At 49.3% G+C, this 25,691-nt stretch overlaps 2 protein-coding genes across 60 annotated transcripts in view; both read right to left on the bottom strand.

Moving 5' to 3' along the window:
- PITPNM2 (phosphatidylinositol transfer protein membrane associated 2) overlaps positions 1-19,157 on the bottom strand; it is a 157,182-nt gene extending 138,025 nt beyond the window's left edge. For 6 of the 10 annotated variants that reach the window (XM_081540212.1, XM_081540207.1, XM_081540208.1 and 3 more), the window contains exon 1: positions 18,755-19,157. The gene's annotated coding sequence lies outside the window, so the exon portion shown is untranslated. Of the gene's footprint in view, positions 1-12,730; positions 12,954-18,207; positions 18,397-18,754 lie in introns of those variants that run through there. The other 4 variants (XM_081540216.1, XM_081540220.1, XM_081540219.1 and 1 more) reach the window with 3 other exon arrangements.
- A 1,385-nt stretch (positions 19,158-20,542) lies between these two features.
- Positions 20,543-25,691, bottom strand: part of MPHOSPH9 (M-phase phosphoprotein 9) — a 57,303-nt gene continuing 52,154 nt past the window's right edge. For 20 of the 50 annotated variants that reach the window (XM_081540317.1, XM_081540309.1, XM_081540333.1 and 17 more), the window contains one exon: positions 24,259-24,399. In XM_081540317.1, coding sequence (XP_081396443.1) covers positions 24,298-24,399 — 102 coding nt within the window. In that variant the 3' untranslated portion in view covers positions 24,259-24,297. Of the gene's footprint in view, positions 21,371-21,862; positions 22,031-22,095; positions 22,236-24,258; positions 24,400-25,691 lie in introns of those variants that run through there. The other 30 variants (XM_081540323.1, XM_081540310.1, XM_081540334.1 and 27 more) reach the window with 6 other exon arrangements.

Consider the following 25,691-nt stretch of genomic DNA (forward strand, 5'->3'; position numbering starts at 1 on the left):
CAACAGGCTGGTCCTCCCAGCCACCATGCCATCCATAGCCTGTGACCGAGCATCCCAGCCTCCCCAGGCCAGACACAGAAAACCAAGTGCTCCTTAAGCTGTGAGGCCCCGGGTACCATTCAACACACTTCACACACATTGTCCTCTAAACGTCATGTGTATGTGTTCAGTTGCTCAGTTGTGTCCAACTCTGAGACCCCATGGACTGTAGCCCGCTAGGCTCCTCTGTCCTTGGGATTCTCCAGGCAAGAATACTGGAGTAGGTTGCCATTTCCTTCTCCAGGGGATCTTCCCGACCCAGGGATCAAACATCCTGGACCCTGAACATCCTGGACTGGCAGGCAGACTCTTTAAAGCCCACTTTAAATGTCAGTTTCAGCCAAAAGGCAGGTAAGGACACAGAAAATCTGAGAAAGCGGTCCGTGGCAGAACCATACTCCAAATCTAAACTGTCTGCATGGTGGGGGACACGTTCTTTTGCACACCCACTTCCCAGCTCCCCCAGAGCTGTAGCACCTGCCCCTGGCAGGCCTGTCTCCCACTCATTTGCAGCTGTGGGGACCCCAGGCAGTTGGCATCTGGTCTTTGAAAAGGTATTTATCTTTCCACTCCCTGAGAGCAAGCAAGAGCCATAAAAGGCCATGCCCAACATTAGGTGCACAAGTGTTTCGTAGAGACAGATGTCGTTCACACGTGGCGACCAGGCCTGGTCACTAATAGACAGCGATGCCTCCCCCAGGAGCGTGAGAGCCCAGGATGCAGACTCACTGCTGAGCTGTAGGGCCTTGACAAGACCACAGGTGTGGACATCTCCCAGTGCCTGGACCAGGCCAGGTACTCCACAAGCAAAAACAAGATGTGATCCATCACAAGGCCCACTTGAGGTTCTAGCACAAGCCTGAGACTTCTGTTTGGGTACCATCTTAATTTTTTTTTTTTTTTTTGGCCACGGGGCATGTGGGATCTTAGTTCTCTGACTAGGGATGTAACCTGTGCAGCGGAACCATAGAATCTTAACCACTGGACTGACAGGGAAGTCCTCCATTTTAATCATTTTTAAGTGCACAATTCAGTGGCATTGAGGATATTCCCAGCGTTGTGCAATCACCATGGTTATTTCCAGAATATTTTCATCACCTCAAACAGAAGCTCTGTCCCCTCTAACTCCCACCCCCAGCCCCCGGTAAGCACTGTTCTCCTTTCTGTCTCTGAATTTGCTATTCTCGGCATCTCATACAAGTGGAATCATACAATATTGTCCTTTTGTGCCTGGCTTCTTTCTCTTAGCATCATGTTTTCAAGGTTCATTCATGTGTAGCCTGTGCCAGTGCCTCATTCCTTTTTTGGCCACGTAATAGTCCATCGTACGGCTATACCACCCCGTTTCTTTTATCCATTCATCAGCTGATGCACTGGGTTGTTTTCAACTTCTGGCTATTGTGAATAATGCTACTAAGAACATGGGTGTATAAGTACCTGTTTGATTCCCTGCTTTCAATGCTTTGGAGTAGAATAACCCAGGAGTAGAACTCTAGTAACATTGTTTTGTATGGGTAGACCACATTCTATTAGCCCATTCATCAGTTGGCAACCAGGCAGAGGAACAAGAGATCAAATTGCCAACATCCGCTGGATCATCAAGAAAGCAAGAGAGTTCCAGAAAAACATCTACTTCTGCTTTATTGACTACACCAAAGCCTTTGACTGTGTGGATCACAACAAACTGTGGAAAATTCTTAAAGAGATGGGAATACCAGACCACCTGACCTGCCTCCTGAGAAATCTGTATGCAGGTCAAGAAGCAACAGTTAGAACTGGACATGGATCAACAGATTGGTTTCAAATCGGGAAAGGAGTAGGTCAAGGCTGTATATTGTCACCCTGCTTATTTAACTTATATGCAGAGTACATCATGCGAAATGCTGGGCTGGATGAAGCACAAGCTGGAATCAAGATTGCTGGGAGAAATATCAATAACCTCAGATACGCAGATGATACCACCCTTAGGGCAGAAAGTGAAGAAGAAGTAAAGAGCCTCTTGATGAAAGTGAAAGAGGAGAGTGAAAAAGTTGGCTTAAAGCTCAACATTCAGAAAACTAAGATCATGGCATCCGGTCCCATCACTTCATGGCAAATAGATGGGGAAAGAGTGGAAACAGTGAGAGACTATTTTTTTGGGCTCCAAAATCACTGCAGATGGTGACTGCAGCCATGAAATTAAAAGACACTTGCTCCTTGGAAGAAAATCTATGACCAACCTAGACAGCATATTAAAAAGCAGAGACATTACTTTGCCAACAAAGTTCCATCTAGTCAAGGCTATGGTTTTTCCAGTAGTCGTGTATTGATGTGAGAGTTGGACCATAAAGAAAACTGAGCACCGAAGAATTGATGGTTTTGAACTACGGTGTTGGAGAAGACTCTTGAGAGTCCCTTCGATTGCAAGGAGATCCAATCAGTTCAGCCTAAATGAAATCAGTCCTGAATATTCACCGGAAGGACTGATGCTAAAGCTGAAACTCCAATACTTTGGCCAACTGATTTGAAGAACCGACTCACTGGAAAAGACCTTGATGCTGGGAAAGATTGAAGAGGGGAGGAGAAGGGGATGACAGAGGATGAGATGGTTGGATGGCATCAATGGACTCAATGGACATGAGTTTGAGCAAGCTCTGGGAGTTGGTGAAGGACAGGGAAGCCTGGCGTGCTGCAGTCCATGGGGTCGCAAAGAATCGGACACGACTGAGCGACTGAACTGAGCTGAACCTGGTGTTGCTGCTTTCCTTTTTTCTCTTTAGCCATGCCACTCATGGGATCTTAGTTCCCTGACTAGGGATGGGACCCAGGCCCTTGGCAGTGAAAGTGTGGAGTCCAAACACTGGACCACTAGGGAATTCTCAGTAACTCTGTGTTTAATCTCTTAAAGAACCACCAAATTGCTTTCCACAGCGGCTGCACCATTCTGCATCCCACCAGCAGGGGACAGGGATTCCCATTTTTCCACATCCTCGTCAACACTTGTTATTTTCTCCTTTGGGATACTAGTCAAGCCTGAGATGTCAGAAGAAGGGAAGAGACAAGTGTGCCTGGGGCCCTGCACGTGGCCTGCTGGCATCTGTGTACTTTCAGCCTGCTGTCTCTGCAGGGCTGCATGGGTACAGGCTGGAGAGTTGAGAGTATTCAGTTCTAGTTCCAGCACCAGTGCTTGTGGCTGTGCAATGCTGGACACAGACTTTAACCACTGTGAGCCTTAGTCACGTCCTCTGTGGGAACTGAGCTAACGCCCCAAGTGTCACTTCCCACAGGAGGTGGGGCTGTGAATCTATGAGCGCAACCGAAGAAAGAGTATTTTCAGAAACTCTACAGGGGGACACAGAGGTGGTAGAAAGAGGGGGGCGGGGTTAACCTCCCTTGATAGATCGTTTATGATCGTGTATGGAAAGGACTAGAATACGTTCCCCTTCAACCTCCTCTTTTTCTGCCTATTCAAAAAAGTTTTCCGGGGCTTCCCTGGCGGTTCAGTGGTGAAGACTTTACCTTTCACTGCAGGGGATTGGGGTTCAATCCCCGGCCAGGAAGCTAGGGTCCCACATGCCTCAGGGCCACAAAACAAACATATACAAGCAAACATTGTAACAAATTCAATAAAAACTTAAAAAAAAAAAAGTTTTCCGTTTTAATTAATTAATTTACGTTTTGGCTGCTCTGGGTCTTCAGTGCTGCACGCAGGCTTTCTCTAGTTGTGGCGAGCAGGGGATACTCTCTAGTTGCGGTGCTTGGGCTTCTCATTCCAGTGGCTCCTCTTGTTTCAGAGCTTGAGGGCTTCAGTAGTTGCCACACGGAGGCTCTAGAGCACAGGCTCAGCAGCCGTGGCACACAGGCTTCATTGCCCCTCAGCATGTGGGATCTTCCCGGACCAGGGACTGAACCTGCATCCCCTGCATTGGCAAGCAGACCCTTCACCACTGGACCACCAGGTTAGTCCTCTTTCTCTGCCTTTGAATGGAGAAGCCAAAATATGGGGAAAAGTAGAAAGACAAAGGAGGAGTAGGAAGAATGCTAGATGACCGACTGAGGGCAACCTTGCATCAGAATAATTACTGGACACACACACAGCAATGTGCACACACGCACATGCTGACAGCTCTTGAGTCACATCATGGATTCAAAGTTTGTCTGAATCTCTTATGTCACCAGATCAAGAGAAGCACAGAGACAGTGGGAATTAGCAACCCAAATTTTCAGGGGAGGAAATGAAGGCCCAGGGAAATGGGGTCACACACAGTCCAGTCCAAGTGGGGCCTCTGGACACTAGCGCAGCTCAGCCAAAGCACGAGACAGCCGTGGACACTGAGCTCCACCTGGGGCCCAGGCCCATGGCTAGTTCTTCCAAAGCAGCAGCAGCATCTCTCTGTCTGTATCTGTCTGTCTCTCTCTCACACACACACCCAGTGACTGAGGTCTCCACCGAGCAGCCAAGGCTACATTCCAGGAAAGAAACAGGACCCTTTTTCCTCTCACCAGCAGGAAAAGCACAGAGCCTCATGGGCCCCCAGCCGGCATCTCCATAGTGACAGAATTACAGAGGCTGTGGGGCTAAAAATAAAGCTTCCACTTTCTGAAACCCCCGTCTGCTCAGCTCCAGCTGCATGAGGGCTTGGTGATGCTCGGTGGCCAACACCTAAACAGCCAAGAGGGGCCCTCTGCCCTGAGGACAGGGACAGACAGCACACCTGGGACACCAGGAACGAAAGACCATCTGTGCTCCCACGAAAAAGTTCCCGAAGGTCATCACCCACGGGTTCCTGGACAAAGGGGCTCCATGTGGGTCATGCCAGCAAGCAAAAGGTGCCCCAGTCCCCACGCACAAACGTCCCCACACGAGCACAAGCAACCCGTTCATGGCAGCCCTCAGGAGGTACCTCTTAAGCCTTGAAAGTAAGAAGTATTTCTTTTCCAGAAGTACCAAGGGTTTGCAAGTTTTCCCACTTAAAAAAAAAAAAAAAAGATTTTCAAAATGCTTAGCTCCCCAGGCAGGCTCTCAAAAACCTACTTCACTGCAAAAATGGGTGCAGTGTATGGTAAATGGTCTGAAACAGCCATTTAGCCAAGGGCTTCCCTGGTGGCTCGCAGGGCTTCCCTGATAGCTCAGTTGGTTAAAAAAAAAAAAAAAAGAATCTGCCTGCAATGCAGAAGACCCTGGTTTGATTCCCGAGTCGGCAAAATCCAAAATGCACTGGAGAAGGGATAAGCTACTCACTCCAGTATTCTTGGGCTTCCCTTGTGGCTCAGCTGGTAAAGAATCTGCTTGCAATGTGGGAGACCTGGGTTTGATCCCTGGGTTGGGAAGATCCCCCCCGGAGAAAGGAAAGGCTATCCACTCCAGTATTCTGGTCTGGAGAATTCCACAGACTGTAGAGTCTATGGGGTCACAAAGAGTCAGACACTACTGAGCAACTTTCACTTTCACTTTCCCTGGTGGCTCAATGGTGAAGAATCCACCTGTTAACGCAAGAGACATGGGTTCAATCCCTGAGTTGGGAAGATACCCTGGAGAAGGAAATGGCAACCCACTCTAGTATTTTTGCCTGGGAAGTCCCATGGACAGAGGAGCCTGGCAGGCTACAGTCCAAGGGGTCAAGAAGAGTTGGATACGACTGAGCATGCACACAGATGGATTTTTTCAGAGCCAGACTGCCTAGATTTGAATGTCTCAGCCATGCGCTCTTGGGGTAGCCAGCTTTCTGCCCTGGGCCTCTGTTTTCTCATCTGCACAATGGGGTTAACTACAGGGAACCATTGAGGACCAGGCATAGACTAAGTGCTTCAAGAGCTCAGATATTCAGCTGCCTGGGGGTCCTGTTCTTGGTGGGTCAGCTTGAGAACCCACTAGCAAGTGGACATTCCAACTGAGAACAGTTTTTCAAGGGGCCAGCTGTGCATCAGCTGGAAACTCCCCGTCTTAGCCAGCACTTTGCACACACTGAAACCTTGCCCCCCGCCGCCCCGCCAACTCCCCATCTACATGACCTTCTCCAAATCAACCCTCACCCTCGGCTTATCTTCTAAATAATCTATAACATGGATCACAAGGAACGATTCCCAGTATGATTATTAACTATATTACAGCTCATTTTAAACGGCCTTAAAATTCTCAAATAGCGCAGAATGAATGCAACTCCTCGTTAGTCACACAGGCCTGAGTTAATAATTAAGCAGCCTTAATTGGTGGATGTGGAAAGGCATGGCACAGCTTCCAAGGCACTGCTGCACACGGAACCAGCCCAGCCCCATAATGGATTTCCTAAGTCAGCTCACAGAGCTAATTCACATCGAAAGTTAATTAGCCTAATGAAGGCAAGTGCGACTTAGTGACTTCCAACCTGATTCTGCTCTGACTCAGCCACCCCAGGAGGCTGCCAATGCCATCCTCCTGACTTTGATTTCCTGGAGCTCCAAGGAAGGGGCCCTGGGGACAGTGCTTCGGGGAACCACGTGTTCCTGGCTCCCCGACTGCTATTAGCTGAGAGTCAGCAAGCACTCAGAAGGCCACAGAGAGGCAGGATGCACCTCCTTGTGGAGTTCGTTCTGAAATCTCTGCAAGGGAGGGAACCTTCCAGCAAGTGGAAGTCACAGGTGAGCCCTAGCGAGGTGGAGGGCCAGGCACCACCAACTTTCATAACCTATGACTGGTGAAGACCAGGGCTGTCCCTTGTCCCTGACCAGGAAGATAGCAGCTCACATATGCAGGGCAGCTGACAATCCACAAAACTACCCTCTCATTCAGACTCTTGCTGCGTCCTCCCCTGGGAGGGAGCATCGCTGGATGGATACAGAAACCAAGGCCCAGAAAAGCGTGATCATCAAAGGCCACTCATCTTGGAAACGGCACAACTCTTGCCTCCCAGACCCCTAGGCCCTCCTAGTCCAGCTGTCTTTCACTGTTCCTTGTTCAGGGGCAAGCCAAAGTCAACATCTCACTGGCCCAGAAACAGCCCAAGTGTCCATCAACAGAAAAACAAAAGGGGGTCCATCTATACAGTGGAATATTACTCGGCCGAGAAAAGAAGGAAATTCTGACACAAGCTACAACGCAGGTGAATCTGAAGGACATCATGCTCAGTGAGACAGACCAGACCACAAAAGGACAAATACTGTCTGATTCCACTTATTCGAGGCACCCAGAGAAAACTCACAGAAACAGAAAGCAGAATGGTGGATGCCAAGGGCTGGAGGGAAAAGAAAGCTGTCGTTTAACAGGGACAGAGTTTCAGTCTGGGAAGAGGAAGAAGTTCTGGACAGGGATGGGGGTGATGGTTGCACAACAGGGTGAATGTAGTTAACGCCACAGGACTGTTTGCTGAAACATGGTCGCGGCGGTAAATTTGACATTATGTGTGTTTTACCACTCACACACACAGAAGTGAAGTACTGATACCTGCTACAGCATGGGTAAACCTTGCAAACATTATGTTACATGAAAGAAGCCAAACATCAAAGGTCACACAGTGTACGATTCCGTTCGTTGGGTGGCCAAAAAGTTTGCTTGGGTTGTTCCGTAACATCGTATGGAAAAAAACCAAATGGATTTTTTTGTTTTGTTTTGTCCAACCTAATATTTGAAATAATCGGAACAGGTAAATCTGTTGAAGCAGAAAATAGAAGAGTGGTGGCCACAAGCCAGGGGAGGAGAGAGAAGGGAGGATGACTCCTGATGGGTGTGGGGTCTCCTTTCGGGGTGGTGAGAATGCTCCAGAATGAGACAGGTGGTGGCCGCACAGCACTGCAAACATAGCATGTGACACTGAATTGCAAATTTAGAAGTGGTCACTTCTCTGTTACATGAATTCCACTACAATTTTTAAAGAAGGGCAGGAAAGAAAATCTCCCATTCTCTCCTTCTGCACCCATCTGCCTTCCGCCCTCCTGCATCCACGCCCTCACCCAGTGCCCTCATTCTCTGCCAGGCATCCGTCCAGCTGCTCTTCCTGGCCCTTCTGTGCACTGCACACCCTGGAACCTCCATTTTTCCTCTGTGTCCAGCCTGAGCACAGTCAGAGGCTTGGAATCTTCCTGAGTGTGTGTCCTTCCGAGCAGGTTGGATTCTAGGGAGAGAGCAGGAGAAGTCTGGAAGGCAGCCTCCTGGGAGAGCAGGTGGGCCAGACTGCCTTCCCCAACTTTCCTCCCATCAGAGGCTTCGTTAAACCCTTTTCTTGGACTTCTCTGCCGGTCCAGGGGTTAAGAATCCTCCTGCCAATGTAGGGGACACGGGTTCCATCCCTGGTCCGGGAAGATCCCACGCTCTTCACAGCAACTGAGCCCAGGCTCTGCAACCGCTGAGCCTGAACACCTAGAGACTGTGCTCCGCAACAACAGAAGCCACTGCAATGAGAAGCTGGTGTGCAGCAACAAAGATCCAGCACAGCCCCAAATAAAAATTAATTAATTAATAACAAAATCCTCTTCCAAGTTCAGAACCAGGCAAGGTGCTCCATGAAGCCAAAAAGGCGCACCTAGGCCCTGCCCCGGGGAGCGGTGCTGGCTGGGACGCCTGGACTCTAGGAGCCACCTGGAGAGGATGACAGTCCTAGACTGGCCCACACAGTGTGGAGGGCCCCAGGGAAAAGCAGAGCCTCTAACTCTTGCCCATCGGGCCCTGGCTTGAGCTAGAGAATCCCACAGGGACCCACTTGCACCTCTTCTCTGCCCAGCGGCCACCGGGCCTTCAGCTCTCCCAGATTGGAGGAACCCCGAGACAGCAAGGCAGGCGATCGCGGTGCCGGTGGGAGACACAAACCGCTGGCCTCTGCCTCCTCCCTGCCCTGCTGCTGCGTCTTGTCTAATGAGGGAGAGAAAGGGCAGAAGTGGGGCAGGAAGAGAGGAGAAACACAGAACAAACTGACCCACCGCCGCTGAGAACCCAGAGTGGATGGTGAGCAGGGCCCACCCACCCTGGTGGACAAGGCCCCGCCCACTCTGAACTGTGCTCATTAAAAGCGCACCTGCCCCGTCCCGCCTACACGGGCATCCTAACACAGCTGGTCTGAAAGCTGCTCTCACTTCAGGGAAGGGAAAGGCACCACTTCCCAGGACCTCAAAGACACACAACCCGCAGGGCCTCTGACCACAGCCTCCTGGGTGTGCGGCTATAAGACTCGACAACAGGGAGCTCAGAGGGGCCCCCAAGTCATGCCCACAGCTGTGATCCCAGAGCGTGCAGCCCTATCTCAGGAATCTATGATAAATCCTGCTCTACATCTATGGTGCCTTTGGGCCTCTTTGAAGAGCAAAAGCTACAGAACAAGAGAAGAGAAATTCTGTTTTCTTCTCTGGGTAAAAAGAAAAGAAACAAAAAACTCACACAAAACCCAAACTGAAAACTTCTGGGCACTGTTCAGACTGAACTGCATCAGGAAACACTCAGGGAATTTTTGTTGTTGTATTTAGCCACACGGCAGGTTTTCCAGGATCTTAGCTCCCCAACCAGGGATTTAACCCCAGGCCCCAGCAGGGAAAGCCATAAGTCCTAACCACTGGACCATCCGGGAACTCCCCTGATGGATTTATAAACAACAACGTAACAACATGGCCTGGGTCATGTAAGGAACGCGACAGCATGAACCTGAAGAATTGAGGACCCCAGTTAGGACAAGAATCCTGGCCAGCCGTTAACTTGCTCTATTGTTGGCCCAAATCATGCCCTCCTTGAGCTGTACTGTGTGTGAAACGTAACAGCTGCAAGCACTGGACGCCAAATCAAGACCTCTTCCAGCCTCAGTTTCCCCACCTGTAAAATGGGCACAGCAGCACTTCTGGGTGTCAAGTGAAAAACAACAAGCAGAAGCTCTCTGGGCCATGGAGGGTGCTACCCAAAACACGGATGCATGAGAAAGGACGTTTTCCCTCTGAATCTCTAGCCACTGCCTCTCCCCAAACGGGCATCAGTCGGCCCTGAGTTACCTCCTGGCCACTGTACTGGGCACGGGGGACTCAAAGTCAAATAAGCCCAGGTCCCTGAGCCTGCAGAGCAGCTAGGCTTGACCAGAGGGATCCCCATAGTCTAGAGAGGGAAGAGTTGCCTTCTCCTTGGGCAGGAATCTCAGGATCCAGAAAAGTCCATTATGAAGCATCAACCTGTCTGGTTATGTGATGGGTGCCTTCATCAGCCTAAACCCTCCAAACCCCAGTCCTGTAGCTCTCAGGCCACCAAGACAAACTCAAGTGAACCAAACATCCCAGAATTCACAAGGCTGCCTCCCTCCAGTTCACAACCACGTCTTGAGTCTCAAGCCTGCTCCCCATCCAGTCTGGGGTGGTAAGTTTTCAGGCAAATGGAAAGTCATTCTTCCTGAAAGATCAAACCCATGGATTTATTTTTTTTCCCAACGCTCCTTCCACTCGCCTATTCTCTTAAGATGCTGAATTCCCCTTTTCTGCCCCCGCTGCTGCAAAGTCAGACAGCACATTCCTCAGGAAAGGGGACAGTCAGCTAGGAAAAATAACGAGGTAAAAAGAGACAGCAATGGGTGTGATCGGCACTCTAAACCTTGGTACCTAAGGAGTGAAGGGCAGGCTGCGCTGGTAAGCTCTCATCACCACGAGCTCACGACGCTCGGTGAGTCATCGAGGCTAAGACCTGAAATAAAACCAGTGGCTCAGGAGCTCAGCTGAATACTGATGGAGGGATATGTTCCCTGCCTTCCCTAGCTACTCCTGGTGGCAAAAACTCAAGCTGCATGGCCCCAGGTATAAAAATTAATGAGCTCCTTACCATATTGGGTTAATGCAAATCGTGCTCCGGATCAATTAAATCAGCCACTTCAGAACTTGGCCGTGTTGGGAAATGTCACGGTTGTGGGGGGAAAAAATGAGGTCTTAAGTTATGTATGTTCATCTGACGGCTCAACAAGGGGGAGTGCTTTCAGAACTCTGGAAGCTTTCGTTATTAATGGTGTTTTAGTGTTGGGTTCTTAAACACATCAAACAAATTTCCTTCAAACTGGTAGTTACTGACTGCCACAGGGAAGGCTGCAGGCCTCCCACCTCCCAGATGGCTCAACCACAATGAACGCGTGGCCTGTCAGATGCACAACACTGACAAACTAATTGAAATATGCTGCAGGAAGCCAACCCCAAATAAATGTGAAATAGCGGCTTCCTTACACCAGAGCCCGCCTGCCGAACAGCCTCCCTGGCTGGCCATCCGTACCGACTGAGCAGTCCCCTGGCTCTGAGAGCGCTGCTTCTGTGTGGTTTTCAATGGACTTAAATGTCTTTTTTTTTTTCCATTGTGATTACCCAAGAGGGAAAAATTCTAATTGCAGAAAATGTTTGGTTTTCCTCCCTCTTATGGGAAAAAAAAAAAAACCTGCAAGTGAAAAGTCAACTCTCACGAAGTGCCCAGAAAAGCAATTATCGGGCCCTCAGGCAGGACGGAGGGGAGAAATGGACCCGCGGGCGATAAAGAGGCCTTGACCGGCCTCCAGACCTGTGGGCAGCCCTTTGCGGATGGATGCTGGTCCCTGTTGGAACTGGGAATGGCCACCCCAACATCTGCCCCTCGACCCTTCAAGGTGGGTTTTCAAGGGGCCATAAAGAGACAGCAGATGGACAGCCTATCTTCCACACGCTTCACGCAGGGCACTGGCGCCTGGGTGGGCCCTCCCTGGGGCCTGACTCCTCTGTGGACCACGGCCAGGTGAGGCCAGGAGGCTGCAGGGCCTAACTCGGTCTGGCAGGGCCACAGCGGGAGACAGCTCTCACCCTGCCTCACAGCACAGCAGATGAGTCAGCCAGGCCCTACAGAGACCTGGGGGGAAGGCCCCAGCTGCTAAAAGAGAAAATTCCATCCTTCAAGGGGAACCATCTTCGAAAAGGGAAATAAAGAATCTCGGAGAGAAGAAACAACAACAACTCCTATGACCTGTGTGCCAATTCTTCACGGGGCATATGTGAGACAGAACATTTTTGTAAAGGTGCCCAGGAGTAAGAAAGCCAGGATTGGAGGCGTGGGGCCCCAGGAAGCCCCACGATGGCCCGAAATGGCTCCCTAGGAGCATCATTCCTTTGGGTGATGGGCTGCCCTTAGCTCCTCCCAGCAAAGACCAGTTCTGTTAGATGTCAGGCTGCCCACATCCTCTGGTGTGCTGGAACATAGGACCTCCTGTCCGCAGGCTGTGGAAAGGGGAAATGGGCACCCTTCTGGAAGGGGTAAAGGAAGGCGAGGGGGGAAACCTACACCCAGATATTTCTCCTTCTTCTGGCACCCAGGACGGAGCAAACACAAGAAGCTTCAGTCTCAGCCTTTACTCGCCAAGAATTGCTGAGCATCAACGAGAAGTCCAGGTGGCAGTAGTGGTATAGAATCCACCTGCCAAAGCAGGAAACGCAGCTTCGATCCCTGGGTCGGGAAGATCCCCTGGAGGAGGCAATGGCAGCCCACTCCAGTATTCTTGCCTGGAGAATCCCATGGACAGAGGAGCCTGGGGGGCTACAGTCCTTGAGGTCGCAAAGAATCGGACTCAACTGAGCACACGTGAGGAGCCCTGTTCTGGATGCTGCAGACACAACGACAAAGACAGCAGGTGAGGTCCGTGCACGGGAGTGGGAGGACTGTGGCCATGAAGAGGAAAGGCTCTCACAACAAATGCGATAGGAGCTGAGGGGGAAGAGCCACACTTGGGATCAACCAGGGGTGGGTGCAGGCGTTGGCCGGGCCCCAGCTACTCACATAAGCCGCATCAGGTCCTTTACCTCTCTGAGCCTGTTTCCTTTCTGTTCAATGTGGCAACAGTCCCTCCTTATGGTTCAGGAATGTTGTGTTGTGGAACTCCTCTGCATAAACAGTCGGTACCCATTATTCACGGATTCCGTATTTACGGCCCCTCCTATCTGGCTACAGTTTTACCTGTAACTCAGAAAGTGAGGAGCGCGGTGCTTACTCGGTCTTCTGCAGACATGCACAGAGCAGGGAAAAACTGAGTCACGCTGCCTGCCTGAGCCCCGCAGAGGTTAAACAAGGCGGCCCCCTGCCTTTCAGTTCAAACTGTCAACAAATATCCTTTCCGTGGTTTGTTTAGTGCCATGGTTTTCAAACTTCTGTGCTTTTTGTTAGTGATTTAACATGGCCCCGAGCATGAGGCTGAAGTGTTGTCTAGTGCTCAGAGCCGGGGAAAACTGTGATGTGCCTTATGGAGAAAACATGTGTGTTAGATGAGCTGCGCTCAGGCATTAAGTGACAGTGCTGTTGGCCGAGTTCAATTTAATGAATCAACTCTTGTTGCTGTTGTTTAGTCACTAAGTCGTCTTTCTTTTGTGACCCTGTGGACTGTAGCCCTCCAGGCTCCTCTGTCCATGGGATTTCCCAGGCAAGAATACTGGGTGAGTTGCCATTTCCTCCTCCAGGGGATCTTCCCGACCCAGGAATCGAACCCACATCTCCTGAACTGGCTGGCAGGCGGATTCTTTACCACTGAGCCACCAGGGAAGCCCAATGAATCAAAAACATATATTAAGTAAGAAACACACATGAAAAGAGTTTTCTATTGGTCGGTGGACAAACGTTGTGGCCAGAGGCTGGCAGGAAGCTAACTCTGAATTTCCCCAAAGAGCAGAACTGCCAGAACTGGACCCGGACTGTGTGCACACGTGACCTGGGATGTATTATATTACACTTGAAGACCTTCTGCCCTGCTGGGCCACCGCCCCATGCAGTTGAAGGCTGACATGTCCACACCCATCCGGTCAGCATTACCACGGGATGAGAATCAGCCTTGGGATCCCCAAGTCCTGGGGCTTCTTTTAATAACTCTCTGTCTTTCCCCTGCACCACCAACTCCCCACACCGTCCCATAAAAGGGAAATGGGACTGCGGGACGAGGGCTTTCGGAGGAAAAGCTTTGAGAAAGATGCCGGATTTCAGCAAAAAGAGGGTGTGAAACTGCTTTCTCTTTTTTAAAAAAAGTCATTTTTTTTTTTTTACGATGAGGACTTAAAAAAAAAAATTTGGCTGTGCCTGAGGCATGTGCAGCTGTGGCATGCAGGATCTAGTTCCCTGACCAGGGATCAAACCCTGGCCCCCTGAATCGGGAGCTCGGAGTCTTAAGCCCTGGACCACCAGGGAAGTCTCGAAACTGCTTTCTCGATGCTCTTCCCCAAGGCACTTGCTTGGGTTTGATTTGTCTGCTGCTGGAACCCTGCCTGTTGGCTAATCTGGTTTCCCTCCTCTGGCAAGGGTAGTTGTTAATAAGAGTAACTGAAGCGAATGCCAGCCCTCCTCTCCAACAGAGCTCTTTCTGCCTTTGGTCATGATGATTTCGCAGGACTTTCTCTTGGTGTTCGCCAGCCTGGAAGTGAGGAAGGCAGTACCCCTGTACCCACTTTATAGGAAGAAAGGACCGATGTACAGGGCTGCTGCCTGTTGTCAACCCCCGCCAGTAACAAGAGCCAGCACCGAGCTGGTAATTAGGGACCTAGGTTCCAGGTTTCGGGGCAAGTCTTGGGCAAGTCACTTCTCTTCTCTGGCATCACTCATCCTTAACGGGGTGCAGTCCTCAAGGCTCCAGTGTTCCCAGAGCCTCCTGCAAGGCTGGAGAAGACCTGAAAAGGCACCACCAGTCTCCCCATTTTCTCTCCTTTTCCACAGGAAACTTTTCTGGAAGGGCCCTGGTGATAACCACAGATTTGAAACTCTAAATTCTACACACCTTTCCAGGTGTTGTGACTATCAAAACTCCACCCATTCTTCAAGGCTTCCTTCAAATCCCACCTCTTCCAGGAAGTCAACTCTGACCGCCTTACCCAGAAAGGGCGTCTCCTCCTCTGAACCTTGCCTGCTGTTTAAGCCACAGCACGCCCCATGTTACCCGTGGGGCGAATCTCCCTAACCACACCATGAGTCGAAGTTTTACGTTCGATGTTACTTATTGTATTCAACTCTATTTTATATGTCCAGTTTTCCAGAAACCCTTTGTGATGACTTATAAAGACAGATTCACACATCTGTATATATACGCACATAGACAGTAAAGGAAAGTAGAAATCAGTATGCTGACTACGAGGGTGAGTGAATATAGTCTCTATATGAACATATCGCGTTGTCCGTCCAGCATCCTGGAAGCCAGGGAAGAGGAGGTGACCTGAATCAGTCAGAAAGATAGTGCAGGTGGAATGAGCAGAGTCCAGCAGAATTGGGTAGAAACCCGTAGAGCCTTTGGGCAAGTGGGTTAACCTCTCTGTGTCTCAGCTTCTTTCTCTGGGAGAAAGGAGGGTGACCACCACCTCACTTGCAGGGTGCATGGGGCAGCCTTGTGCACACTGTATATACAGCACACATACCAAACATATTTCCTTCCCCATCTTCCTTCCTATGATCAAAGGAAACAACTTACTTTCCCTGTACACAGGGGAGGCAAAGCTTCTAAATTCTAAAATCAATTTTTCATACACGATTCTAAGAAGACTTGAGCAGAGAGGGAGCAACGTCCCCCTTGTTCATTACCCCGGGTTTTAGAGCAGAGCGGACAAGGATTTGCCATGGCTGCCATGGCACTACTTGATAACGTCCTGGGTACCTAGTGAAAGCCTAACAAACGTTGATGGAAGGACGTAGAGAGAAGTCACTTGAAGACCACTTAGCGAGGTTTCTCTGGTGGTCCAGTGGTTAAGAATCTGCCTGCCAGTGCAGGGGACACGGGTTCGATCCCTGGTCCAGGAGGATCCCACATACCTTGGAGCAACTAAGCCCGTGCGCCACAACTACTGAGCCTACGTGCAATAACTAGAAGCACGAATGCTCTAGAGCCTGTGCTTTGCCACAAGAGAAGCCACCGCAATGAGAAGCCCACGAACAGCAACTAGAGAGCAGCCCCCGCTCACCACAACTAGAAAGAAGTCCACACGGCAGCAAAGACCCAGGACAGCCAAAAAATAAATAAATACTTTTTAAAACCTTCATTATTAAAAACAAATAAAAGACCACTTAGCTACATCGGTGTCTGGTGGTAGGGGGTCCTGGTGGGCAGGTTTTGGGAGGGCTGTCCGCAAGGCTGAGAAGGGGTGGGGAAGGGGCCTGGAAGCATGTGACTGCTCACTCAGGACGGCTCACCTTTCCTGCCCATGGCTAGGACACAGGCATGAGATCACTGGCCTTCCACAACGGAGCACACACCCCCTCACCCTCTACTCCATTGTCTTTTCCAAAAGCAGCCAGGCAGAGATCTTGAAGCACCAGAAGTTTCCGCCTCTGATCTCTACAGATGAATGGTACCGTTCTCCATGACTGGCTCTTCTCAGAGACCAAGTTGGAAAGCCTGAACGGGATGGGATGGTGAGGAGAACATCTGCCTGCTTCATTTCATTCATGTATTTTTTTCTTTGGCCACACCTCACGGCTTGCAGAACATCCCTGACCAGGGATCAAACCCCGAGCCCTCTGCTGTGGAAACACAGAGTCTTAGGCACTGGATCACCGGGGAAGTCCCCATCTGCGCGGTTTTAAAACAAGCCTCTAGATAGGGAGAAAGGCAAAGTTGGGTCCCTGTGAGAGAGAATGTACAGTCAACTGGGACAAGGGCTCTTAGCTTCTCACCTTTATCCCATAGACCTTTTCCCTAGAGCCTCCCATGTGCCAGGCACGGGAGAGGCAGAGAAAGGAAATTTAGGGCCAACCTCCGCTCCCCTAGGAGCTCAGTCTAGCAGGGAGGCACAGGATAACATTCAACTGCCATTCAACTGCCATTCTTCGCGGTAAGTTGAATTAGCGTGAGGCACAAAGGTAGAGGTGATGGACTCCACCTGGTAAGGCCAGTGAAGACAAGCCTGGATCTCGGTAACAAACAGTCAAAAAGGCAGAGGATGCAGGGCCCAGATCCTGCAGGCCCTCACAGAAGCAGAGGAATTTTCTTTCAGATTCCATAAGGAAGGACCAACCAAGATCAAGAGAAACCTGGTGACTTAGTTACAGACGTTATGGGAGGGCCAGGCCTGGAACCTTGAATCCCAGTCTGGTTCTCTACTGCCTCCCATGCCCGACAAGTGCGGAAGGCCAAAGAGAGAAGTCCATTCCACACCCAGGGCCCAGAGAGCCCACAGTCTGTGCCTGGCCATCCTCATAGCAGAGCATGTACTGTCCTAGTCATTTGGCAAGTCACTCCCTACAAGAAAAACGGCCCTTCCTAACTCATGGTGTTTCTCTCTGCAAAGGAAGAGGGCTGGGAGTCTCTTCCAATCGCCAGAGAAGAATTTAACAGGGACAGTCCAGGAGTCAGACAAGCTAGGGTCCCAGAGGTAAGCTGGGGTGGGGACTTCTACTCCATCCAGACACTAATGCTGACAGTGCCCAGGATGCCGACCCAGGGCAGGACCAGAGATGAATTGAACCCCACCCTGGTCCTCCATCCTCCAAGAGCTGACAATCCAGCAGGGGAGATAAGCCAGGTACAAAAGTAACTATAAAATAAGGCAGGTGGCGATAAGAGTCACACAAGAGACCCAGATAAGGTACAATGGGAGTTTAGAGCAGAGATGAGTCACACTGGGGGCTTGGCCATGGGGAAGACTCAAATGAAAGGGAGCATTCCCTTCAGAAAGGAGGGAAGGGTCTAGCCTGCCACCCCAATGGCTCCCCAGTGGGGACTGGGGAGAGAGCTAGCAGTGGATGGAGAAAGATGCTCAAAGAAGGTCCCCTCTGAAGAACTCTGATTCTAGAGAGGAGGAGGTGGGCAGGCCTGGGATTTGCTGCCCTAGCCCATATTTCAGAGGTAGGGACAGGAATGTAGGATGAGGAATCTAGAATTTACACAGGGGGCAGCAAATGGGTTGAAAGGGGATAGAGCTAGAAGATTTGCCTTGAAATGACATTTGCCTAGCAAACACACTCTATTTACTCAGAACGTCCATTGGAGGTTTTCCTAAGGGAGAATTAGCTGCACGTTATGGGGGAGGGGGGACTCAGGAGTCTTCCCCTCCCCAAGTCACCCAGCGGCCCTGCACTTCGCCCCCCCATAAGAAAGGCTGAGAGGGATAGGGAGGGAGATGGCTGCGCTGACACAGAGCTGGCACCGCAGGTTTTACAACAGGAAAGGGCGACTCAAGGGATGGAGATGGGCCAGATTTTTCCTCCAGCGAGGGGGACACCGGGAGCACTTCTTCCAAGTCCTGGCCCCCTCTCTCTGAGGGTCACCCCACGCTTAAGCCCCGGGTACCCACCCAGGCAGGCCAGGGCTGGAGGAGGCGAGAAGCGCAGAGGGCTGGATGGAGGGCTGTGGCCACCACTTCCTCCCGACCCCTCGGTCAGGAGCGCAGGCCGGCCGGGGCAGGCCCAGCACTGCACACACACCTGCCCCTGGGCCGCCGTGACACTTGTCACTGGGGGAGGGGAGCCCTCCGCGCCCCAGCCTGAAACGACGAAAATTCGGAATTAGCATTGGGCCCCCCCCAACCCCCGAATCCGGAGGGCCAGTGCTTAGGGGGCGGGGGCGGGGGTGCCGGGCTGGGGGCGGATTTCCTCAGCCCCCGTCCCGGCGCGCCACACCCTCCTCCCAGCGCGGGGCGGGGGGCCCGGGTCTCCCGCTTTTCCCCCCGGCGCCGACCAGGAGGGCGAGCCGGGGCCTCCCGGAGCTGCCGCCCGCCCGGCCGGTGCGGGGGGGGGGGGGTCCCCGCCCCGAGCCCGGCACCCCCCCCCGCCGGGTTCGCTGCGGGCCTGAGGAGGGGGCCCAGCCGCGCCGCCTTCCGGCCGGGCCGCGGAGACACTCACCCCGCTCCGCGCGGCGCGCGCTGCTCCGTCCTCTTCGGCCGCGCTGGGCCGCCGCCGCCTCACGCGGCCCGGGAGACTCCGACCCGGTGGCCCTGGCCCGGCCGGCTGCGCCCCGCGGCTCCACGCGCCGCCGCCGCCGCCGCCAGCTGGCCCCGGGCGAGCGGCCGGGCTCCCGCGGGCATGCTCCCCGACCGTCGGCGGGCGGGCGGCTGGCGGGCGCACGTGCGGGCCGCCTCGGGTCTGAGCGCTCGGAGCGCGGGCCGCGGGCGGGGATGGAAGCGGCGGCCGGCGGGGCGCGGGGCAGGGCGCGCCCGCGGACCGGCCTGACAGCTCTACACGGCGGCGCCGCCGTGCCCCGCGCGCCCCAGCGGCCGCTGCTGCCCGTGCGCGCCGGGCCCGCCTCGCATTCCCTCACTCGGCGGTGGGCCTGCGCCTCCGTCAGGCCACGCGGGGAGCCGCCCGCCGCCTCCGCCCGCCCGCCCGCCGCGAGGGCCAGCCTCCGCCTGGAGAAACCCGACAAACTTGGCAGCCCCGCTCGGGCGCCGGGTCTGCGCTTGCCCAGGCGACCCCCCAAAGGCCTGGAGGTCACTTCCACGAGGGGAGGCCCCGGCCCACGACCTCTTGGCCCTTTTAACAGTCAGCCTCACTTGCCAGGAGACACCCCCCACCCCCAACACTACGAGGGGAAAGGAACGAGCAGATTTACAGAAAATGAAAAAAAAAAGAAAAACCGAGTCCTTTGGGAGTAAAATGACAGAATAAAGGGGAACAAGCTGCAGAAAACTAAGGAAGGCATTTGGAATGTGTGGGCAAACCAAAGGTAGTCAATGGAAGTCCAGACCTTGACACCTGGTGCTTTTATCCGTTACCAACCCGATTTGCACAAATAGAGGCAACCAGGAGTTCTCTCCTCAGGACACCAAATATGGTCTGGACCGAAAAATGAAAATGCTCTTCTGTCATCAGAAGGCGTGGCAGTAGTAGTAGCCAGAGGGTAAGTTCTAGTCCCTGACCTCAAGAAGGAACTGGCAGGGGATCAGAAATAGCTTCATCTTGATATTCCGACCAGACTGGCCACTCCAGCTGGACCAAGAGGGTACTGAGTGATATTTAAATCATGAAGTATATATTTAGATTAACCAAGGATGGCCTTATTTGTCAAGATTTGAAGTAACTGAATTAAACAGGGCACACCCCAAACCTAGGGGTAGTTTACTTATCATTAAGTATCACTTTCTCAGGTTGAAAGGAGCCAGGGAGCGCTTCCCCCTGGGAGGGCAAGTGTAAGGTGAAGTTAAAAGCAGCCCAAGACAAGTTCAGATCAAGTCAGAGAGAGAACAACCCAGACCAAAGGCTGTCCCATCTCCTTGGACACTGAATGGGCCAACTCCTTCCCTCCACCAAGAGGCACCCTAAGACCCAGTAAAGGTTTCCAGCCCCAGCTGCTGTTCTGAGTCGGCCAAGGATTGAGTCATCATCTGTCTCCTGCACAGGCACCCTCCTTGCCTGAGGATCTGTGGAAGCCAAACTGGGCGACAGATCCTTTCACTGCTACTTCTGCCTTGACCTTTACTTTTTTGATAAAGGTAAAAAAAAAAGTTTTCAGAGCATATAGATTTCCGGAGTGAGGCTCTCTGCCTGTAGGCCAGTCAAAACAGAGCCCCTGGACAGCTGCCCTTGTAACCCTGCAGTGCCTGCCCCCAGACCAGTAACTCAGAGGACTTAACACCATTAAAAACCAGAGCCCGCAACTGGCCAGCAGGAATAAATACACTGATAGCACAGATGTTTGTATCCACAAATATTTATTGAGTGCCTGTATGCAAAGAGATGGTCCCTGCTCTCACGGAGCTTACAATTTCATCACTCCAGCATTTGACTAGATTTAAAAACTGCAACAAGGACTGGTCTTTATCTAATGTCAGTAGCACTACAGGAAGCAGATTTCTCACTGTTTTGGTCATGGTTACAGTGAAATTGTGAATAAAACATTATCTTTGAAGTCTGTAGTCACAGCAATGACATGGCATATAATGTCCAGCAAATGCAAAGTTATGGCTTGATTCCTCCTATTTGAGAGGGGTCTATTGAAATAGAACACAAATCAGAAGGGGAAAGCTTAGTAACACAGGTCCTAAGAATACTGATGTAGTTTATTATTAAACTGCCACAGAACTCTTGGCAAGGCGGGAAATTATTTCCCACAAAATTTGTGCAGTATAATTCACTTAATCAGACCTGCAAATTTCATAACCATGTACAATCACTTGTGATGGGTAAATACGATTTGCCTATGATTCCTAAAGGGTACTAGATATGTATCGATATTTATTTTCTAAAGCTTCTTAAAGACTCACAGCACAAGTGGCACATTAAAATTTACTGAAAACTGCTTTTGAGATGTCTAAAAATCAAAATGACAGAAATGTCTAACTTCTCAGAATTCAAATAGCATTCAGCCAAGCACCTGGCTTTTCCAAGTTAAAAACGGGAACAAATTCTGGTTGCTTATCAAACTCCAAAAGCAAATCATAAACTTCATGTTAACTTTCAAACATTCAGTGGCATCCTCTTCCTTTGTGTGGTCCTGCTTCACAGGCCAGCAACTTTAGAAATCTAATTATGGAACATTCAAAGGAGCAATTATTTTTATTACATTGCCAATACTTTTTTTGGCAAAACAGCTTATATCAAACAACCCCCAAATCACATTTAAGATTGCAGGGTATCTGAACTTACTACAGAGGTCATCAATTACTCATGAAAAAAAAAAAAAACACCAGAGGGAAGCATATTTAAACCCTGAGAAAGCTCATTTTTTGCAAAAAGATGGAGAGAACATCTTTGACCACCTAACGTATGTCAACCAGCCCAAGGCAGTTTTTAAGTCAATTGCTAGGGACATGGTCTACTTTTCTTAGAAAGGACTGAAATCACTGCTTCAAAAGCCTATTTAATAATTCAGAATGAATCTGAAATGTACTACCGATTGAAAACTTAAGAGACACCAGGCACTTTGCATACCATCTCCCACAATGGAAGGAAGCTTATCATCTTATCTTTACATGGGGGAAAGCCTGAGCAGGCTGTGACCCAGGTCTGGCTCACCTGTCCCCTGTCCAGCTCCTGCAGTCCTAGTGTGGATTAGTAGCTACATCCACTTGGCACCTTCAAGCAGTCAAGCACACTCCTCCCTCAGGCGTTTCAGTGAAAGGAAGGTGGCAGGTCTGGGTGACAGGAGAGCAGTAACTCTATTTGAATTTTAAATGGCACTTCCTAGAAGTGGAAGATTCACTTAGTAAAAAAACCTAACTGCGGCCAGCAATGAAAGTATAGTTTACCTCCCTGGGATATAACAGTTGCTTTTTAAGGTAGTCACCTTTCCAGCTTTTAGGTTGTTTTTAAACAGAGTAGTTGTACGTCAAGCATTACCAAAAGGAAAGACGGTTGGAAGGATTTTCCTTGGTGTCCCTCTTCACAGCTATGGAGAGAAAAGAATTTTTTTTTAATTTCTGAAGTGACTGATACTTCCAGTTTATGACATGTCACAAATCAAATCACATATTTTCTGAGAGGCACAGAAGACACTTTAATGGGGCTTAAATACTGGAATATGACTACTAAGATGATAACTCCCTGGTAAGATAAAACTCTAATCTCTTCTGAAAGGGCAATTTCCTATTCTTTGGAATGTAACAGACTTTACAATAAAAGCAGGGAACAATGAAACAGGCTAACAATTTTCAAGTGCGTTTTTAATGTCATGTATAGGAACATATTAAAGGGAGTATCACCAGTAAAGTCAGTCCTTTTATTAAGTTTTGACACAGCTATACTGGAGATTGATTAAAATGAACGTTTTCTTCACTAGAACTAGGAGATTAAAAGGCAAGAAAGAAAAAAAAAAAAGACTAGAAAAAAATCCCGGGAGTAAGGCACTTGATTCTGATGACTAACTGATTAGCCCGGAGGTCTTCAACAGGTTGCAGGAGGTGGGAGCAAAGGTTTGATTCATGGACAGGAAGGAGCAGGAGAGGCAGCTGTCAGTCGGTTCCCCTTGCTGAGAACCCCCCACAACGCTGAGCAGGGAGCCTGAGGAGGGAGCCAGGCCTGGAGCTCAGGCAGAGGAAGCTTTGGTGAAGGGTGCTCAAAGATTCTCTGAGATCCCTGCTCGAAGGCATACACAGACCCTAGTGGAGTATCGGTGGCTTGGCTACATGCTATTAAGAGCCACAGGGAGGAGGAGGAAAAGCTCAAAAGTAAACCAAACTTTAAAACCTGAATCAGTGGGAATCAGTGTTGAAAGTGTGGAATGAGTCTTGTTTATCAACACATACTGAGCTTGACTGAATATGTGGGCACTGGGTTCTGACTGGCCACCAAAAAAGTGAGCAGCTGAGGAGCCTGGACCTTGACCAGCAGTCAGGACCTCTACCTGCCATACTTCTGGTCAGATCACAGCCCCCTGCCTACGTGAATTTCTGAGAGCAGGAGGCACTGCCAAGGCAGCGGGCTGGAGCCCCCCAGCAAGACCAATCGAAAGGCACAGAGCTCTATCTAGACACATTACCTGTGCAGTAACAAGCAGCATAAGCTGCTCTGACCTCCACCTACTGTTCTTACAGCAGCTACTATGGAAGTGTTTTTCTTCATTGGGAGGGTGGGGGGATAGGGGGATGGTGGAGAGATGTTAAAAAATGTCTTCCTGACAATCTGACAGCTGAGGCCTTGCACACTGAGGAAACTGCTTTTACAACCTCACTTGGTGGTGGCCTGTATTTCATCAAAGCTTTTTATCACCTCATTGTCAAAGGTGCACAAGTTACATTCAGAAAGATGGGCAGGGCAGAAAGCTACAGCTCTCCAAATGACTTTTTCTGGAAAGTACTACATATATCACAAAACTAGAGATTTCCATCTCTAGCATTTTTCTTTCTTACAAATAAGAAAGCTTAAGGGAAACAGAGCTTTCCAATATTCCATTATTTCCAACATTTCCATTATTAACTCTAATATTCACTCTAAGACACGTTTCAAACAGGAATTACATTACCATTTTTAAAATAACTTTAACACAGCTAAATGTAGGGTATGCTTTTTTTTTTTGCATTCAGCATGTATTACTCTATTACTATGGAAGCTCTTCTTAAGCATTTATTTAAAAAAACTAGAACCATATTCACAATGTAGAACAAGTTTATAAAATTGCTGTGCAAAGTTCATCGTAAAAGGATAACACTATGTTTAGAAACAAAGCTGCCTCCCCTGTTATATTTCTTTATTCTTGATATAAACAGGAGACGTATACTATTTAAAAATAATACTTTTTAAATAGTAAAATATACAAGAGATTCCTGAGCATAACAAAAATATCTTGAAAATATGTGGCCATCTGAAGTATAAAATAGCAAGTGTAAAGAATAGCATGATTGTAAAACTACGTCTGAAGGCTTAGAAACAGTACAAAATAGTTTGCCTTTTTTGAGTGCATAATTATACATTAGTGCAAACAAAAATGTCTCAAAATTTAATGACTACAAATCTCAAAGATTTGCAGAGGTGCGCAAAACATGGAATTTCTTTAACGTCATGCGAACAGAACCCAGCTCTCGATTAACCTTCTCCAAACGATCTTCCAAGGCTTCCTGGGTGAAAATAAAGGGAAAAACTTAATCAGAATTCTACCGAGTTCACCAATTCTATAAGTACCACCAAAATGACCTCTCTCTCAGCAAATGAGCAAGTTTAAACATCAAAATTAAAATTATTTTGGCTTTTATACAAATCGCCCTTGACATTATTTCATTTAAACTATAAACATAAATCAACTTTTCAACCATTCAAGGTAACTGCTGATCTTTAAATATTCTCAATATGTTTGATACACTATGTGGAAATTATAGCAACAGCAACCCAATTCTCTAGAAGGAGAGAATTATTTGACTCCACTGAACTGAGAACAGTATAGGAGGCACCTAGAAGGTTCTTCATACATTTCCCCAGAAAAAATGGACACATCTGATTGGTGCTATAACCCAGTTATATCAGATAACTTTCTTCTGACCAAAATTTCTAGGCTAAAAAGGAAAAATGCCGGAGGAGACCTTTCTAAGAAACAAGAGATTGTACATTGAATCAGTGTAACAACTGCTATTTTAAAATAAACACTACTACTGTTAAATACCTGAAATATATATTCACCACTTTAGGTATTTTATTCAGTACTAACTCCAACAGTATCCTGAAATAAAACCTAAAACTTTTCTCTTCAACAACTTTCACTGTAAGAAATTAACAGTTCATTTTTAGAATATTCAGAAGATAGAAGAGCAAAAAGTAATAACCACTGTTCCTCTTTCCAGTTTTTTTATGTAGATAGGAACATCATTTTTTAGAAAAAGATCAAACACTTCTTTAGAATGTTTTTCAATTTAACTTTCTTGTTATGGAATATCCTTTACGAGATCATTTTAAATCAAATATATATTCTGAAACATGTCTCTACACATTCCTAGAAATATTGCCTTAGGAATCATTTCCTAAAGGAAAAATGCTAAGTCCAAAAAAATGTATAATTTTAAAGCTTTGGATACATGTCAAGCTGAATTCCAGGAAGTCTGTGACACTTTCTCCTTACTCAGTGTTGAAGGATAAGCTTTTCCCTAGCCCAGGTATCATTGTTTTTTTTTTGTTTTACATCTGCCAATGTACAAGATTAAAAACGATGCATGCACATGTGTGTGCTCAGTTGTGTCCAAGTCTTTGCAACCCCATGGACTGTAACCCACCAGGCCCCTCTGTCCATGGGATTCTCCAGGCAAGAATACTGGAGTGGGTTGTCATTTCCTTCTCCAGATTTTTCCCACCCAGTTATCAAACCCACGGCTCCTGTGGCTCCTGCACTGACTGGCAGGCAGTTTCTTTACCACTGAGCCTC

Source organism: Giraffa tippelskirchi, chromosome 11 (genome assembly GCF_054371585.1).
Source record: "Giraffa tippelskirchi isolate mGirTip1 chromosome 11, T2T-mGirTip1v1.2.pri, whole genome shotgun sequence".
Lineage (NCBI taxonomy): Eukaryota > Metazoa > Chordata > Mammalia > Artiodactyla > Giraffidae > Giraffa > Giraffa tippelskirchi.